Source organism: Mandrillus leucophaeus, unplaced genomic scaffold, assembly GCF_000951045.1.
Source record: "Mandrillus leucophaeus isolate KB7577 unplaced genomic scaffold, Mleu.le_1.0 Scaffold106, whole genome shotgun sequence".
Classification (NCBI taxonomy): Eukaryota; Metazoa; Chordata; class Mammalia; order Primates; family Cercopithecidae; genus Mandrillus; species Mandrillus leucophaeus.
In genome coordinates, this window is record NW_012098765.1 from 2090296 (window position 1) to 2107393 (window position 17098).

The following is a 17098-nucleotide window of genomic DNA, read 5'->3' on the forward strand; positions in this document are numbered from 1 at the left end:
CAGATCCATCAGGAGAGCCCCACCTTCAGAAACACATAGTGGAATGTGTTTCATGCATACACGGAGAAGAATATGCAGTCATATGCTCACATGCACACCTGCACATGATCACACACGTGCATATGGTACGTCTTCATCCAGAGTTCTCTCGGTATTCTCTGAAAGTGGTTCTCTCCTTCAACTTCTTCATTAAGAGATACAATGACAGAAAGTCATTAAAATTAAAAACTTCTGCTGTGCAAAAGAATTGTCAATGGACTGACTCTGTATGTCCATTCATGTCTCATTGTGTCCCTGGACTGACTCTGAGTGGGCCACAGTGGCCTTACCTGGTAGTGAGCTCAGACTGCACCCTGGTATTCAAAGCATGCTGAGTAGGTGAGAGTGTGGGCAAGTGTGCAGTGAAGGTAGGACAGCCGCCCTTCAGGTCTCTGGAAAAACCCTCAGGACAGGGATGTTCAGGACGTCTGATGCTATACTAAGCTGTTTTACATAAGGTAGAGTGCTTTTTAAGAATCTGTCCAGAGGGCTATGGGCACAGATCTGTGTTCAAAGATTTTCTGGGCGCATATGTTTTGTGAGACATCAGATAGAGACAACTTTTTGAGTCTCAGCTTTGTCACATGTAAAATGGGCATGAGCGCTGTTCCCCTTTGCAGAGGTTTGCGGCAATTAAGTGAGGTGAGCGTGCAACGCTTTTTGAACAAAGCTGACATGGAGGTACTTGTTCAGGAAATAAGAGCTGCTATTATTACTACTCTCCATAGCATACTATAAGGTTTCCCTTCCTCTCATCCCAGCTCTGAAGGACATCATCAAGGTCAACTGAGCCCCTTCTGTTTCTTCTCTTCCCTCTAACCACCTAGTCTTCCTTTCCCCTATCCTGCAACCATTCTTAGTCCCGCCCCTCCCGTGAGCCCCGCCCCTGGCCCCGCCCACCAGACCTGCCCCAGCACAGCCCTCCCTCAGCGGGGCAGGAAGCTCATGGTGTAGTTTGGTGGGATCGTGGCAAAGCCCACGTGTTTGGGGGACACGTCGATGTCCTTAGGCGACTGGGGGGACTTGAAGCGGAAGTTCTGCATGATGGTGGTGAGGAAGAGAAAGAGCTCCATTCTGGCCAGGCCTTCTCCGAAACAGTTCCGCTTTCCTGAGGAGGAGAGGCGGGAGGGGTGGAGGTGAAGCCCACTCTCAGTGCAGCCTCGCCCCACTACCGACCGCCAGCTGCGGCTCTCCCAGGGAGGAGAGGTGGAATATTACGGCCTGAGAGACTTTCAGAGAAGCCTCAGTTTCCTTCTATAAGAGGTATAACAATGGTGAACCAATACTGATATATTATTACTAACCAAAGTCCATAGTTTACATCAGGGTTTGCTCTGTGTTGTACAGTTCTACCGGTTTTGAAAAAGGCATAATGTCACGCATTCATCAGAGATGGATGATCCATGCCAGGTGTAGCAATGGGAGGTTTAGATGCCCCTACCTGCCAGACACACTTGCAAATATGATTGCTGTGCTGTGCCATTATCTCCTTTTCAGGGATCTGAAGAATCTGCTGTGTGACCCGAGACAAATAAATCTACGGGGGAAGATGTTTCCTTCCCTTTTACCTGGGCGCAGGTATGGCGTGCTTGGTGGTTAAGGTAGTATCAGTTGGTGGCTTAAGGGTAGATTCTAACAGGAACTTCCAAGCTGGAGAAATACCAGACTACACCGCACAGAGGGGAGCTGGGTGAGGGAGGCTCCTGCTGGTGTGAGCAGTGGCCTGGCGGCAAACAGTAGTTAGTCTCTTACCGATGGAAAAGGGCACAAAAGCATCACTCTTCTTAAACTGCCCCTTCTCATCCAGGAAGTGCTGGGGATTGAAGTCCTGGGGGTTGGAGAAGAACTTGGGGTCTTTCAGCACGGAGCCCAGCATAGGGAACACTTCGGTGCCCTGGGAGGCAGGAGGAAGGTGTGTGTGATGAGGCAGGTTGGGGATTGGTGAAAGTACACAGGGGCTGGAGGGGGAACCAGGGTGCTCCAGGTAAGGGGAAGTGGCAGGCATGGAGGAGTTGGGGTCCTCTGAGAAAGGAGCTTTGGGGGATAGAAGGTTCATGTCTCTGAAACAGGAAGTTTGGGAGACATGGGGTCCATGTCCTGCTAGGCAGGGTATTTGGGGGACCTGAGACTTGTGTCCCTAAAGCAAAAAGCCTAATGGAAAGGGGGCTCCTGTTTCTTAAGACAGGAAGTTTGGGAACATGGGGTTGATTCTCCTGACACAAAAAGTCTGGGGAGATGCAGAACTCAGGAGTCTCTAAGTGGGAAGGTGGAACGGATGTGGTGGTGGGGGAAGTCTTCTTTGACTAATTGAGGGAGTGGGACAGGGTCTAGAAAGCTTCTAATGGGGGTGGGATGCTGGGGAAACAGAGAGAGACTGGACATCCCTGTAGTCTGAGTAGGGTGGGGGACAGTACCTTAGGGAGGAAGAAATCTCTAAACTTGGTGTCCTTGATGACTCTGTGGGCCAAGCCCATGGGGATCACGTCTCCAAATCTTTGGATCTCGTGGATCACTGCCTCCGTGTAGGGCATCTTGGCCCAGTCCTCAAACTTGGGCTGCCGGTTCTTGCCGATCACTCTGTCAATCTCCTCGTGGACCTTGGCTGGGGGAGGAGGGGGAATGTGTTTAGGTATCTAGGGGTCTCAGAGAAGGGATTATAGTCCAAATAGGTAAAATGGGGTGGATTACATGGCTCCACCAATGACATGGAGGTAGACCACTCATAACAGACATCAGTGATTCACATTGTTGGAGCAGTATCCTGTTAACCAGGTTGTGCCCAAATCACAGGGGAGGCACAGGGAGGAACTTAGGAGATGATCCAGAGGAGTAGATAGTGGCACTCAGTGGGCTTGGGACAGGAGTGACTGACCAATCACTGCAGACATTTTCAGTATTTTAATAGCCAGTGAGACTCAGCTGATTCCTATCAGCTGAATATTGCCCTGTCTCTGGACAGCAAGGCATGTCTCAGGGTCCTGGGATCTGGGGCAGGTGGGGACATTGCACCAGGGTCAGGGGAGTTTTGAGGGTCTGGAACCCTCCACTTCCCTCCCCCTCCAGCCTTACCCTCCACCTCTGGGTATTTCATGAGAAGCAGGAAGCCGTAGCGCAGGGTGGTGCTGACGGTCTCGGTGCCGGCAAAGAAAAGATTCAGCGTGGTCAGCACCAGGTTCTTCATGTAAAATTCTGTGTTGGGTTTCTTCTCCTCCTGCAGGGAGAGGGGGCTTCAGACCAAGCTCACTTCCCATGCTCTTGGGGCCCTTCTAGGGTTTCTCCTTTGAATCTTCCTCTCTTTGGTCCAGATGAAAGGTGGAAGGAGGGACCCTAGATCTGCCAGACTCGCTCCAGGTTCCAGCCCTTGCCCTGGCTGCTGGCTTTGCCCAAAATGCTCTTCCTTCTCACCTTCTTTACCTCGCTGACCATCTGTCCTTTAATTATCAACTTAGCTGTCAGTCTTTTCTTCTTATACAGACTTGGTGTTGCTAAGTTGCACAGGGTGGGTTTGAACTGGGTTCAAGGAATCCTCCAGCCTCAGCCTCCTGAGTAGCTAGAACTGCAAATGCACATGACCTTGCAGGCTCACTTGTTAATTTTTTAAAAAGTAATTAATTTTTTTGAGACACGGTCTTATTCTGTCACCCTGGCTGGAGTGCAGTGCCGTGATCTTGGCTCATTGCTGCCTCTGCCCACCCTGGGCTCAAGCTATCCTCCCACCTCAACCTCCTGAGTAGCTGGGACCACAGGCATGTACCACTATGCCCAGTCATTTCTTTTTGTAGTTTTTGTACAGATGGGGTTTTGTCATTTTGCCCAGTCTGTTACTTTTTTAATGGTAGGAATATTTAGAAAGATAATGATGAGGGGAGACGAAGAGAAAGTAGTACAGAGACGGCAAGACGAAGAGTCAGGAAAAAAGAGTTTTTCTAAGAAACAAGCATAGAACTTTAAGCAACAGCATCCTATTTCTTCCCTAAAAATCTTGACATTTACTATGGAGGAACCCCCTCCCTTGATCCTTTCTCCCTGAGCTTCAGACTCCCTAAAGCCTTCCCACATGGGAGACTGACGTCCAGATGGATGTGGGGACCCTGCAATGTAAAGCCAGGTCACCTGTCCACAGAGGTGTGTCTGATAACCTGGGCATGAATGGTTAGAGAGCTTGGTGGCTAAAAGCACCAGCTTTAGGCTCAGAGACACCAGGGTTTGAGCTTGGGGGACCAAGGTTTCCTTATTGTGTGCCCTAGTTAAGACACTTCAACTCTCTGGGCCTCAGTTTCCTCACTGGTACAATCGGGGCCATGATTGAACCTCCTTCAAAGCTGTTGTGAGTGTTCAGTGGGGACTATCTTAAAGCACTTAACACAGTGCCTGGCACGTGGTAGTGCTGTAGGAGTGCTTGCTATTCTAATTCACGTGCACAAGTCCTGCCTGTGGGTGAGGGCTCAGTAGATGGAACAGCAGTGGTTGATATAGTTGGGATTATGAGGATTTTTTTTTTTTTCAGAGTCTTGCTCTGTCACTCAGGCCAGAGTGCAGTGGCATGATCTCCGCTCAATACAACCTCTGCCTCCCGCGTTCAAGCAATTCTCCTGTCTCAGTCTCCTGAGTAGCTGGGATTATAGGCACATGCCACCATGCCTAGGTCATTTCTGTATTTTTAGTAGAAACTGGGTTTCACCATGTTGGCCAGGCTGGTCGAACTCCTGACCTCAGGTGATCCACCTGCCTCGGCCTCCCAAAGTGCTGGGATTACAGGCGTGAGCCACCGTACCCGGCCAATTGTGAGGATTATTATGACGAGGGCGATTTGAATGGCCCTGTGTTATCCGCCTGCCCCACTCCCAGCCTGGTTTCCCCCTGCCTGGCTTTGCACCTCCCCGCACTGGCTGCTGGGGTGTACCTCCTGCATGCGGATGAGAAAGGAGTCAATGAAGTCCCGTGGGGAGTTGGGATCCAGCGTGCGCTGGTTGTGCTCCACCTTCTTGGCTATGAAGTCCTCCAGCCCTTGCAGCTCCTTAAAGGCCTGTTGCTGTGGTCCTGGCAGGTGTTTCATCACTGAAGAGAACATCTCATAGAGCTGGGGTTGCAGAGAGAGGATGGGAGGAAAGGACAGTTGTCAGGGGCCAGGAGCTGATGGGAATGGGACTTGTTTCATAGCAAGGAAGGAACCGAGTTAACGGCATCTGTCCAGGTGTTTAGGTATTTCAGTGGGGTTGGATGGGAACTTATATCTAAGTTTTCATGTGGATTAGGTGCCAGGGCCACGGTCTAGGAATTTCGGTGAGAAGAACTGAGGCATAAATCCAGGTTTCAGGTATTTAAATGAGGCTGGATTGGAGCACACATCTAGGTGTTCAGATATTCAGGTGAAGTCGAGTTGGAAGACACCTGTCCAGGTGTTTAGCTATTCAGGTGTGGCTTGTATGAGGGGAGTGCCACCTGTCCAGGTATTTAGGCATTTAAGTGGACGTGGTTGGGGACAACTATCCAGATACTTACCGGGTCCGGACTGGGGACTTTTGTTCAGGTGTTCATGTGTTAAAGCGCGGCTGGTGAAGATGTTAAAGTGGAGGGGATACCTGTTCAGGTGTTTATGTATCCAAGTGGGATGCATTGGGAGCACCTCTGTAAGATGTGTGATTGCAAAGGGTTGGGGAACACTTATTTGGGTGTCTGGGGAATAATCTGTCTAGATATTTATGTGTTTAGGGTGTCGGTTAGGGCAGCTGTCCATGTTTTCAGGTATTTAAAGTGGGTGAAGTAGAGGGTGCTTGGCCAGATATTCCAGTGGGCTAATTTGGAACATTTGTGTAGATGTGAAAAGAAGAATTGGGTAGGGAGTACCTGTTAGAAATTACAGTAAGTTGGGGATGGGAACATGCACCCAGGTAAGAGAGCTGAGCTGAGGGCTTGCATCCTGCTGGCAGGCTCTGTTTTGGGGAGCATCTGTTGAGCTATTTGGGTGTCCTTGGAGACTGGGTATTGTGCATCCGTCCTGGTTTCTGGTGCAACTGTACAGTTGTCCAATATTGGGGGTTGATTTTGAGGGGACACTGTCTGGAGGGGGGTGGGAGTTTGGGGCACCTGTCTCCAGGTAGGGGAGCAGTTGACAGGTTGTGGTAGGGGCATCACGGGCCGGGCTGCAGCCGGTTACCTGCCCCGTGGAGGTTGCCGTGAACTGGAAGCTTCCCAGCATCATGCGCAGCAGTGACAGGAACTCTTTGTCCTCATAGTCAAAGCGGTCCCCAAAGACAATGGAGCTGATGACATTGGAGACGGTGCGGCTCAGGAAGAAGGTGGGATCGATATTGGCGCCTGCGGGTGTGGCCGGAGAAGGGGGTTGGGGGGAGAGTCAACTCAGAGGTCTGAGGAGAGTCAGAATTCCGGGAGGCAGGGCCCTGTTGAGCCAAATTCCCAGCGCCAGACTCCAGGGCTGGAAGTGCGGGGGCCTTTCCCCACCTAGTCCCCATCATCAGGCAGAATGCGCAGGTCCCCGCCCTGGGCGTTTTCCTGCCCCTGCAACCGTCCCCTCGGGGTGCCCTGCTCACCGCGCGTGCCCCGGAGGGCCTCAATGAGGAAGCCCGCCTCCTCCTGGATGCGCTCCTCGATGCCGCGCTTGCCCACGCCGAAGTCCCGCAGGGTGGCGATGGCGAAGCGCCGGAGTTGCTTGGCGCGCTCCCCGTTGCTGAACACCACGCCTGGGGAGGTGAACGTGGGGGTGGAGAGAGGTCAGGGGGCGGCGGGGGCAGGAGCAGACCAGCTCCAGGGGGCTCCCCAAGGGTGGAGCAGAGACGGAGTGAGGTGGGAGAGAGATGGATTCAGCGCGAGTGCCCAGAAGAGCTGCAAACTCAGAGTCACAGAAACAAGAGAGTGAGGGGGGCAGAGAGAGAGAGAGAGATAGAGAGATAGAGAGAGAGAGAGAGAGAGAGAGAGAGAGAGAGAGAGAGACAGAGAGAGAGACAGAACCCGGGTAGAAAGAATAAGAGAATCAGAAGAGAAGCAGAAAGGTCAGACAGATGCCCAGAGAAACAGAGGGATACAGGGACACTCCATGGAGGAAGGGAAGAAAGTAGGGAGAGAAAGAGAGAGAGAGATGGAGGAAGAGGATGGAGGGAGGGGAATTGAGATATGGGGAGATCTGGGAGGAGGAAATAAAAGTGGTGAAAGATTCTTAAGCTGAGCTGGAGAAGAGAGAAACATACAGAGACAGAAACAGAGAGGATTGGGAAGGAGGACCAACTGTTACTCAGAGATGGAGGCTGGAGATGTGGAAGTAGGAATCCTGTGAAATCCTAAGCCAGAGGAAGAAGTGGGAGAGGGAAGCGGAGAGAGGGGAAACACGGAGAAGCACAGAAGCTGAGAAGGACAAAAAGACAAATGAAGACAGAGGGCCAGGGTTGGAAAACAGAAACCCGGGATGTCCTCAGAGATGGACAGAGAGGGGAAAGAGGAGACTCCAGTGAGGCGGAATGAGGAGAGAAAACGAGGGGCAGAGAGAGGCAGGGAGGAATCAGGACGGGGACACTGGAGACAGGTGAAGGACACACAGGGAGAGGCCAGAATGAAGGGAGATGGGGAGAGAGACCAGACAGGGGGCTCTGTCATAGCCTCCAGTGGGCAGGAGAGGCAGGGAGAAGCCTGGGGACACTGAGACCATCCCGTCCCCCTGGCCACCTTCCCCCTCTTGAGCACCCCCTCACCATAGCCTTTGAAGAGCCAGTCGAAGGTGGCCTGCTCGCCTCGCCCGCTGAACTCCTCAGCCTGGTCCACCAGAGCCTCCCTGACGGCATCATGTCCGCACAGCACCACCACCCGCCGGGGCCCCAGGTGAATGGTGAACACGGGGCCATAGCGCTCACTGATCTGATGGAGGCGGGTGGGAGAGGTTAGAGGGAGCAGCCCCCACTCTGAATGGGCCCAGCACCGAGTTGTCAACTCCTGGGATCTGTTGTCCCTAGGTTCTCACAGTCAGGGAGCTGGACATCCCAAGATCCTGTCTTTCTTGGCTAGGACCCTGATGCTGATGCTCCAAAACTCCCTTTCGTAAGACTCCAGTCCACACTGGTCAATCCCCTGCCACAAAGCCCCAGCCAGCTGGGCAGCCCCCACTCCGTACCACCCATCTCCCTGCCTTGGGACACCTTCATGAGGGAGTTGTACATCTGCTCTGTGTTCAGCTGCAGGTAGTTTCCAATGAAGGGCAATGGGGTGGGTCCTGGAGGCAGCTTTCCCTTGTTGTTCCTCTGCTGCCAGACAGACATCAAGACCATCACAGTCAGGCAGGCCAGCAAGGCCACCAGGAGCAGCCCCGAGGCCAGCATGGTGGCAGTGGGATGATAGATGGTGACGGCTGGGGTGGTTTGCCTTTATACTGCCTGAAAAAAAGGGACGGACTTTGGTTGATTATATAATCACCTCATTTCACCTCCTAACTACACCCCCCACCATGAATCCCGCCTAGCTTGGGACATAGTCAGCAAGGGAGGAGGAGGGGGACCCTGGGTAAGCTGAACAGGGAGGGGAACTCCAGAATAAATCTGTGGTACTTCAGGAAGGGTGCCCCAGGGCTGTGGATTTAGGAAGGGGCAACAGATAAACTGTAGAACGGAGGAGTTTGGAATATTTGTACAGGGGAGCACCTGGACTTTGGATTTTGGGTCTGAGACTGAGAATGCACCTCAAAGTTGTGGATGTGGAGGTTCCTGGGGAGAGCAAACCAAAGGTCTGTGTTTCATTGAGGTGAGACAGAAGTGTGGCTGTGCATTTGGGGGTCTTCTGGTGAGGAAGATGCAGTGTTAAGGGTCTCAGGAGGGGGGATTCCAGGTTTATGGACTTGAGAGTCTTGGGGCTGGGAAGACCAGGGTGTGGGTGTGGAGTTTCTGGGAGGAGTGTGTAGCAAGCCCAGCAGGTCCTCCCAGAAAACCCAGCAGCCCAGCCTGGGCCCAGGGACTGACTTGATTTTGCTTTGGCCCAGAGCTCTCTCTTGATGCCCAGAATCCTCATTGGAACTTCAGAGTGAGGCCAGGATGGGTGCCATAGAACCTCCACTGCACATCTCTTGTTGGGAAAGGGGTGGAAGACCACAGCCATATTTCAGGGGAACTTTCCCCACACCTGGAGGAGAGTACCTCGAGTTATCAGTTGGCAGAGGGATTGGCCAGGTCTTGAGAAATAGTAATAACAACCCCCAAATGGTGGAAAAATCTCAAGTGTCCCTAGGGTTGTAATTTACAAAGACATCCACTCGTTTCCAACCCTAATCCTTAGGGAAACCCACTAGATTGATTCTATCATCCCTATTAATATTATTATTGTTATTTATGTTTCTCATTTTATATAAGGGTCTACAGAGGACAGAAAACAGACAGTGGGCAGGGGACGTGCGTGAGTGGCCCTGAACTCCCGTCTCTCCTGCTCTGCGTCGTTAGTTCCACTTTGTGGATTTGGTTTTCCTGCCGGTGGAAAGGGACTATTTAGGAAGAGAAGATCATATTTGAAGGTGAGTTAAGTCTCCTTTAAGGGTGATTACTGCTTTGTCAGGGGCTACTACTATTAGCAGGCAGAGGGAAAAATCGCAGGAGAGATTGGAGTAAACTCCAGTGTCAGGCACAGAGACAGATCCTGGGGTGGGTGGGAGTGGAGAAGGGATGAGTAGCCTCCTGTCCTTCCCTCAGGGAAATTCTTCCTTAGTAAACAGGACTGTTACCCTTTGGTGAGCACGGTCGCATATGGGAAGATCAAGTCTAGGTGTGTATGATCTGGTGGAATCTTTGTAACAATGGGGTTGGTTCATCATCATCCTCATTTTGAAGATGAGCAGATCTAGACTCCATAAATCCTCTTGAGTGAGGTCACACAGGGAGTAAGTAAGGGAGCTGGGATGTGAACTCTCTCCTCATCCCACTTCATTGACTGGCCTAGATCACCCTGGGAGTCAAGTGCAGGCCAGGCTTAGCAGGAGGTGGGTGCTGAGACTGGCATCAGCAGTGGACACAGGGATGACACTGGCGGGTTCTGATATCAGCATCAGGTACGGCCAGGGAGGGGAGGCATCGTGTTGGCTTTGGGACTGCCCCCAGGTGTACTCGAGGATGGGAAACAAGTTGGCACTGAACTTGACAGCAGAAGAATATTAAAGTCATGTTTGGTTCCAAGACAGCTCTGTGTGTTGTCTCAGGTGTCATTGAGGGTGTATGAATGCCCTGCTTCTAGAGGGCATAAGAGTGGCACCATATAGGTTCTGAGGTTGGTTCCATTGGGCTCTGACATGAGCATGAGGCAGGTGCTGAGATTGGTCCTATGTGGGCCTGAAATGAGCCTCAGCCAGACCCTGAGAGGGGCCCTAGATGGCCACAGGACAGGCTGTGATGTTTGGAGATTCCAGGGTTGCACCTGTCCTCAGGATCACCAACTTTGGACAAGGGGAGGTGGGTGAGGTTGGCACCCCCAGGACTGACATCTTGTTCCATGTATTCTAGGATGCTGAGCTCTGAGACCTGTGTGGAGGGAGCAAAGTTCAGAGAACAAAGCGGAGAGATGAAAGTTTTTTGTTGATTTTGGAGGGGAAGAGGTTGGAAGGAGGATTAGCACCAGCTGGGCAGATATCAATCCCTCTAATCCTGGTCACCAGCCTGCACTTGGGCCTGGCCCCTCCTTTTCCTTATTTCTTTAAAAGGTGGGAGACAGACATTTGGGGAGTTTGTTTCTCAGTGATGTTGGCACAGGGAAGGGCACTGAGTGGTCAGCAGGCTGCCATGACCTGGCCACGGAGGGGTGGGGAGAGACAGGCTGGGGGAACTCCAGTATTTGTGCACATAGAGGTCAATCGATGTTGGACTTGTTGATTACCCTGGAGCGTGGAGTGAGAGAATGGTGTCTGAAATCATGTGGGAGGGACTTGTCCCAGTGGACAGTGTCTTGGGTACAGGCTTTCAGAGTGAGTTAGTGGCGAACCCAGGAAGATCCCTTTTCTTTGCTGGGCCTCAGTTTCCCTTTCTGAATGGATGGAACAATGATTAAGGTCTGGATTGGAATCCTAACCTTATCCCTTCTTTGTTGTGTGGCTTTGAACAGCTGACTTTATCTCTGTGAGCTTTATGGAGCCAAGAACAGCTCCTACCACTTTGGCTATTTAGGGGAGAAGTGTATGTGTTAATGCAGATGAGGTACATGGCAGTAAGTGCTCAATGAATAGTAGTTGTTCTCTTTAATCTGTAGGATGAAATGGATGGATGAGATGTTCCCTAAGCACCTTCCCTGCTTTTACATTCTCTAGTCTAAAGCTCCCAAATCTTTTCCTTTGGGAAGGAGGGAAGGGACAGAGTCTTTGGGAACCTCTTTCCCCATCCCTTCCTCAGCACAGCCAAGATTTACCCCATGGAGCTGTGAATAGGAAATTAATCCTTCATGGCCTCCTGGAGCGGGGTACTGAGTTCGGCAGTATCTGCAGAAGGACAGGCCAGCATTAGACTCTCAGGTTATTCTTGTTGGCCCTGGAGCCCTGCACAGGACTTTGCCCACCTGTCTGTCTACACTTGTCTTGGATCCCATCTTTCTTTCTCTTTCTCCTTCCCTGCAAGTCAGTGTTCCCCTCAATCACCCTGTGTGCTCCTACATCTTTGCCATTTTGTCCAGTGGATTCTCCTGGATGCCTCTGCCATGTTTATCCTCATTTATACAACTGTCTGTGTGTCATTCTGGGTGCATGCTTGTAGTGTCTATGTGCATGTATGTTTCAGTATGTCATGTTGATACATGAATTTGTGTGTGCGCCGGGCTTTGTGGGGTATATGTTTGTGCTTGATAATGGGTATCCATTCCAACTTATGTCTACACATGCACATGTGTGTGCCTGACAGGGTGTGCCACTGTTTCTCAATGCTTGCCAATCTTTTTGTCTGTCTCTGCACACAGCATGTGTGTACACATGATTTAGGGGTGTCTACAATGTGCATTTCTGTGTAAAACAAGATGTATGCTGCATATTCATATTTGTGTGTACGCATTCACAACTGGGTGACTACATGTAAGTATGTGGATATTTTCATGTGTGCATTCAGGTGTCTGTATGCAGGCTTGTGGGCCATGTTGCATACATGTGAACATCTGATATTTTCCTGTGCTCATCTGTGTTTGGATTAAAACAGTCCTAGCCCAGCTCCATGTGTCTGCTTGAAAAAAACCCCAGAACTGTGGGAAGATTGTATGAGCATAATCTTAATTAAACTCTTCATTGCAAGACTGTGAGGTTGGATTTATAATCTCCATTTTACAAATGAGTTAGGTGAGGCCCCCAAAGTCGGTCGTAAGTGACTTGGTTCTGCATTTCACTGCTAATGAGGATAGTCTTAGTATGGTTTTGTATGACTGTAAATTTCGTTCTTTCTTTATTTCTTTCTCTTTCTTTTTTCTTTCTTTTTTCTTTCTCTCTCTCTCTCTCCCTTTCTTTTCTTTTCTTTCTTTCATTCATTCTTCTTTCTTTCCTTTTGTTCTTTCTTTTTTTCTTGTTGAGATGCAATTTTGCTCTTTTGCTCTCATTGGTCAGGCTGCAGTGCAATGGCACGATCTCAGCTCACTGCAACCTCTGCCTCCTGGGTTCAAGTGATTCTGCAGCCTCAGCCTCCCGAGTAACTGGGATTACAGCCACTACATCCAGCTAATTTTTGTATTTTTAGTAGAGACGGGGTTTCACCATGTTTGTCAGGCTGGTCTCAAACTCCTGACCTCAGGTGATCCACCCACCTCGGCCTCCCAAAGTGCTGGGATTATAGGTGTGAGCTACCACGCCTGGCTGTGAATGTAAATTTCATGCTGTTAATCACCACTTTGGACTGCCAGGCTCCACCTGTTTTTCTTTATGAAACATTATAAAAACTGCTTGTAATCTCTTGTGTTTCTTCAAATACTTTCATGTAAACATGTAACAAAAGGTTTCAAAATGTTAGAAAAAAAGTATTTTAATAGGAGGGAGACTTGACCTTCTATAGTGTTTGCACTCTTTGGAACCTTAACCAAAGACCTCATTGGCCAGTATATCCCTCAGGCCATTGGCAATGAAGCAGTGGGGGAGTTGGGGTAGTAGTGGTTGTGGTCACAGAGTGAAATGTCATTTCAGAGTGATGACAAGGATTAGGGTGGGGCTGTGGGAATGTTGGCTGAAATAGAGTGAAGAAGGTCAAAGAAGAGAAGAAAGTCAAGATTCTTTTTTTCTGAGTATTTGGACAGCTCACATTCATGGCCATGAAGTTCCTCCCTACCAGGAAAATGGCAAGACTTAGGAGTCCAGAGATGGGGAAGAATTTGGATAGATGACAGGAATGAACAGCTTTTTTTTTTTTTTTTTTTTTGAGATGGAGTCTTGCTCTGTCGCCCAGGCTGAGTGCAATGGCACGATCTCGGCCCACTGCAAACACCACTTCCTGGGTTCAAGCAATTCTCGTGCCTCAGCCTACTGAGCAGCTGGAATTACAGGCACCCACCATCATGCCCGGCTAATTTTTGTACTTTTGTAGAGATGGTGTTTCGCCATGTTGGCCAGGCCAGTCTTGAACGCCTGACCTCAGGTGATCTGCCCGCCTCAGTCACCGAAAGTGTTGGGGTTGGGATTACAGGGATGAGCCACCATGCCCGAACAACTTTTTTTTTTTTTTCAAGAGGACAAAGATGTCAGCTGCCAAGTGCACTGATGAAGAGTTTCTTCTGGTAATGGTTAAGTAACTTCTATTGGATCAAGCATCCCATGAATAAAAACTGTTAACTCTAAAGAAAACATTTTTAACAACCCAATTCTCTGAAATCACTGGGGAGTGAAAAAAAAACATTAAAATCCTTTAAAATGCAGACCACTTCTTGACTGGGAGGGCTAGGTAAATAACAATACCTAAGGGAACTAAATTTTCTTTTTAACATGCTGTGTCTCTTTAAATGTAGAAAGGTGATCAAGATGGCTGACCAGATGCAGGTAGCATGGCCTTCTTCATGGAGAGGAACTCCATTTTAAACAGATTATCTAGGAAAGATTGCTCGGATTCTTCAGAGAAGAGAAGGGATTCAACAGAGAAGACATAGGAAGCTCTGGTGCTGCCTACCCTCTCTGGTCACAAGCCCACAGCTGGCAAAATTGCAAGAGTTTAATGTTGGGCTGTGTCCCCATTTTTGCCAAGTGTGAGGTGATGCCACCCAGATGGGGGAGGGACAGGGGAGAACAAGCTCTCCTAAGCACACTTAGGACAATACCACCACACCTGCTACAGGATGCTGTGGGACTGGGAAGTAGCCCACCCAACCCATTGCATTTACCAGAAACACCAACATGGACTGCCTGGGTCCTAGTGGATTGCTCCACCACCGCTACTGCCGTCAACCATATCTCACCAGGGTGTGCTTCCCAGAGGTCTGAGAACTTGCCCACATCCCTGTCGCCCAACTCCCATGACTACCCTTTCACCAAGCCACTAGGAAGCTCAAGAATCAGCCTCCCAGGACTCACTAATACCAAAGCCAGTGTAGGCTGCTCTGGGGCTCAGGCACACTCTCCAAGCTGCTGCCACCACCAGGGCCCAAAGATGGGCTCAGTTGGCATCCAATACCCAGCTAAATTTTTCCACAACCTCAAGTAATAACTGTACTCTAAGCTACCAAGGAAATCAAAGATACCAGTGACCCTGGGTGCTGCCTATGAAGTCATACTAAGATCACACTACCATAGGCACCCAGAATGAAAGCCAAAGTATCCTACTCAACTAACAACATATACACATTTTTCAGGAAAATTATTTTCTCCTACAAAAACAATTAAAAAAAACTTGAACAAGCTACTACTACACAAGATTTGCAGATATCAGTGAAAGGATACAGGAAACATGAAAAAGGAGAAAATCATGACATCACTAAAGGATCACAATATTCTCCAGCAACAGATACCAATCAAAAAGAATCCCTCAATATGCCAGATAAAGATTTCAATATATTGATTTTATAAAGCCCTACAAGATGCAGGAGAAATCTGAAAATCAATACAAAGAATTGGAAAATCAGTCCAGGAAATGAATGAGAAATTTACCAAGGAGAGAGATACTATAAGAAAAAAAACAAGCAAAAACTCTTGAACTAAAAAAATTCAATAAAGGGAATACAGAATATATTCAAAAGCTTCAATAGTAGACTGGACCAAGCAGAAGAAAGAACCTCAGAACATGGCTGGGTGAGGTGGCTCATGCCTGTAATCCCAGCACTTTGGGAGGCCAAGGTAGGTGGATTCCTTGAGGCCAGAGTTCAAGGCCAATCTGGGCAACATACTGAAACCCTATCTCTAAAATTAGGAAAATAGAAAAAAAAAAAAGAATCTAAGAACTTGAAGACAGGTCTTTTGAAATATCCAGTCTGACAAAATAAGGAAAAATGAATAAAAAAGAAGAGACAAAGACTTTGAGTTATCTGGGACTACATGGTGTGACCAAACTTATGTATTTTTGGTATTTCCAAGGGGGAAGAGAGATTTTAAAAAATTAGAACACCTATTTTTAGGAAGTAATTGATGAAAACTTCCACATCTAGCAAGAGAGTTAGACATCCAGATACAGAGCCCCAGCAAATACATTGCAAAAAGAACTTCACATAATAGTATGTTTAGAAAGTCTAAAGTCAAGAAGAAAGAAAGAATTTTAAAATTAGCAAGAGAAAAGCATCTAGTTACCTATTAAGAAAACTCATCAGACTAACGGCAGACTTTTCAGTGGAAACCTTACAGGCGAGAAGAGAACAGAATGGCATTTCAAACTGCTGAAAGAAAAGTACTGTCAGTCAAAAAATTTATGTTCTGTCAGAATAAGCTTCATAAGTGAAGGAGAAATAAAATCTTTTCCAGACAAGCAAATGGCGAGTGAACTTGTCAACACTAGACTGTTCCTATGGGAGATGCTCAAATGGGTCTTAAACATGGAAATGAAAGGTCAACACTCAGCATCATGAAAACACACAGAAGAATAAAACTCACATTTCTTATAAAAACAACCTCATAAATGAGGAAGAGAAAAGAATCAAATGGCAACATGGCAGAATCTCATCAAACCACAATGACAAAAAGAGAAAAAGAAACAAATAATTTATCATATAAAATAACTTCAAACAATTAACAATATGACAACAATAAAGCCTAGTGGCCGGGCGTGGTGGCTCAAGCCTGTAATCCCAGCACTTTGGGAGGCCGAGACGGGTGGATCACGAGGTCAGGAGATCGAGACCATCCTGGCTAACACAGTGAAACCCCGTCTCTACTAAAAAAACATACAAAAATCTAGCTGGGCGAGGTGGTGGGTGCCTGTAGTCCCAGCTACTCGGGAGGCTGAGGCAGGAGAATGGCGTAAACCCGGGAGGTGGAGCTTGCAGTGAGCTGAGATCCAGCCACTGTACTCCAGCCTGGGCGACAGAGCGAGACACTGTCTCAAAAAAAAAAAAAAAAAAAAGAATAAAGCCTAGCATATCAATATTAACCTTGAATAAATGGATTAAATGCTCCACTTACAAGATATGTATTGGCAGAACACTTTAAACAACATGATGCCCAGCACTTTAGGTGGCCGAGGCGATTGGATCACCTGAGATTGGGAGCTCGAGAGCAGCCTGACCAACATGGAGAAACCCTGTCTCTACTAAAAATACAAAAATTCGCCGGCCATAATGGCATATGCCTGTGATCCCAGCTACCTGGGAGGCTGAGGCAGGAGACTTGCTTGAACCTGGGAGGCAGAGGTTGCAGTGAGTCAAGATCGTGCCATTGCACTCCAGCCTGGGCAACAAGAGCAAAACTCCATCTCAAAACAAATAAACACACACACACACACACATACACACACACCATGATGCAACTATATGCTGCCTATAAGAAACTCACTTTACCTGTAAAGACACATATAGACTGAAAGTACATAGTTGGAAAAAGATACTCCATGCAAAAAAAACCAAACAAGCAGGAACAGCTATATCTTATACCAGTTAAAACAGATTTTAAATCAAAAACATTAAAAACAAAACAAAGAAGGTCATTATATAATGATAA

General features: G+C 48.5%; 1 protein-coding gene across 2 annotated transcripts; it reads right to left on the bottom strand.

The window, feature by feature from the left end:
* Positions 1-748: 748 nt before the first annotated feature.
* Positions 749-8388, bottom strand: LOC105542152 (cytochrome P450 2A13). 2 transcript variants are annotated; one of them, XM_011983566.1, is made up of 9 exons: positions 8184-8388; positions 7743-7905; positions 6591-6740; positions 6197-6357; positions 4943-5119; positions 3109-3250; positions 2454-2641; positions 1792-1933; positions 749-1147 (listed from the first exon to the last, which is right to left on the bottom strand). In XM_011983566.1, the coding sequence occupies exons 1-9, from the start codon at positions 8361-8363 to the stop codon at positions 966-968; spliced, it is 1485 nt and encodes a 494-aa protein (XP_011838956.1). In that variant the 5' UTR covers positions 8364-8388; the 3' UTR covers positions 749-965. The 2 variants fall into 2 exon arrangements, with proteins under 2 accessions (XP_011838956.1, XP_011838966.1); XM_011983576.1 differs by lacking the exon at positions 7743-7905 and having other exon boundaries at positions 8174-8363.
* Positions 8389-17098: the final 8710 nt, after the last annotated feature.

Coding starts and splice junctions, on each gene's coding strand:
- LOC105542152 (XM_011983566.1), bottom strand. CDS start 8,363: ATGCTGGCCTCGGGGCTGCTCCTGGTGGCCTTGCTGGCCTGCCTGACT. Junction 7,906..8,183: donor TGTACAACTCCCTCATGAAG/GTGTCCCAAGGC, acceptor CGCCTCCATCAG/ATCAGTGAGCGCTATGGCCC. Junction 3,251..4,942: donor TTCTCATCCGCATGCAGGAG/GTACACCCCAGC, acceptor CTCTCCCTGCAG/GAGGAGAAGAAACCCAACAC.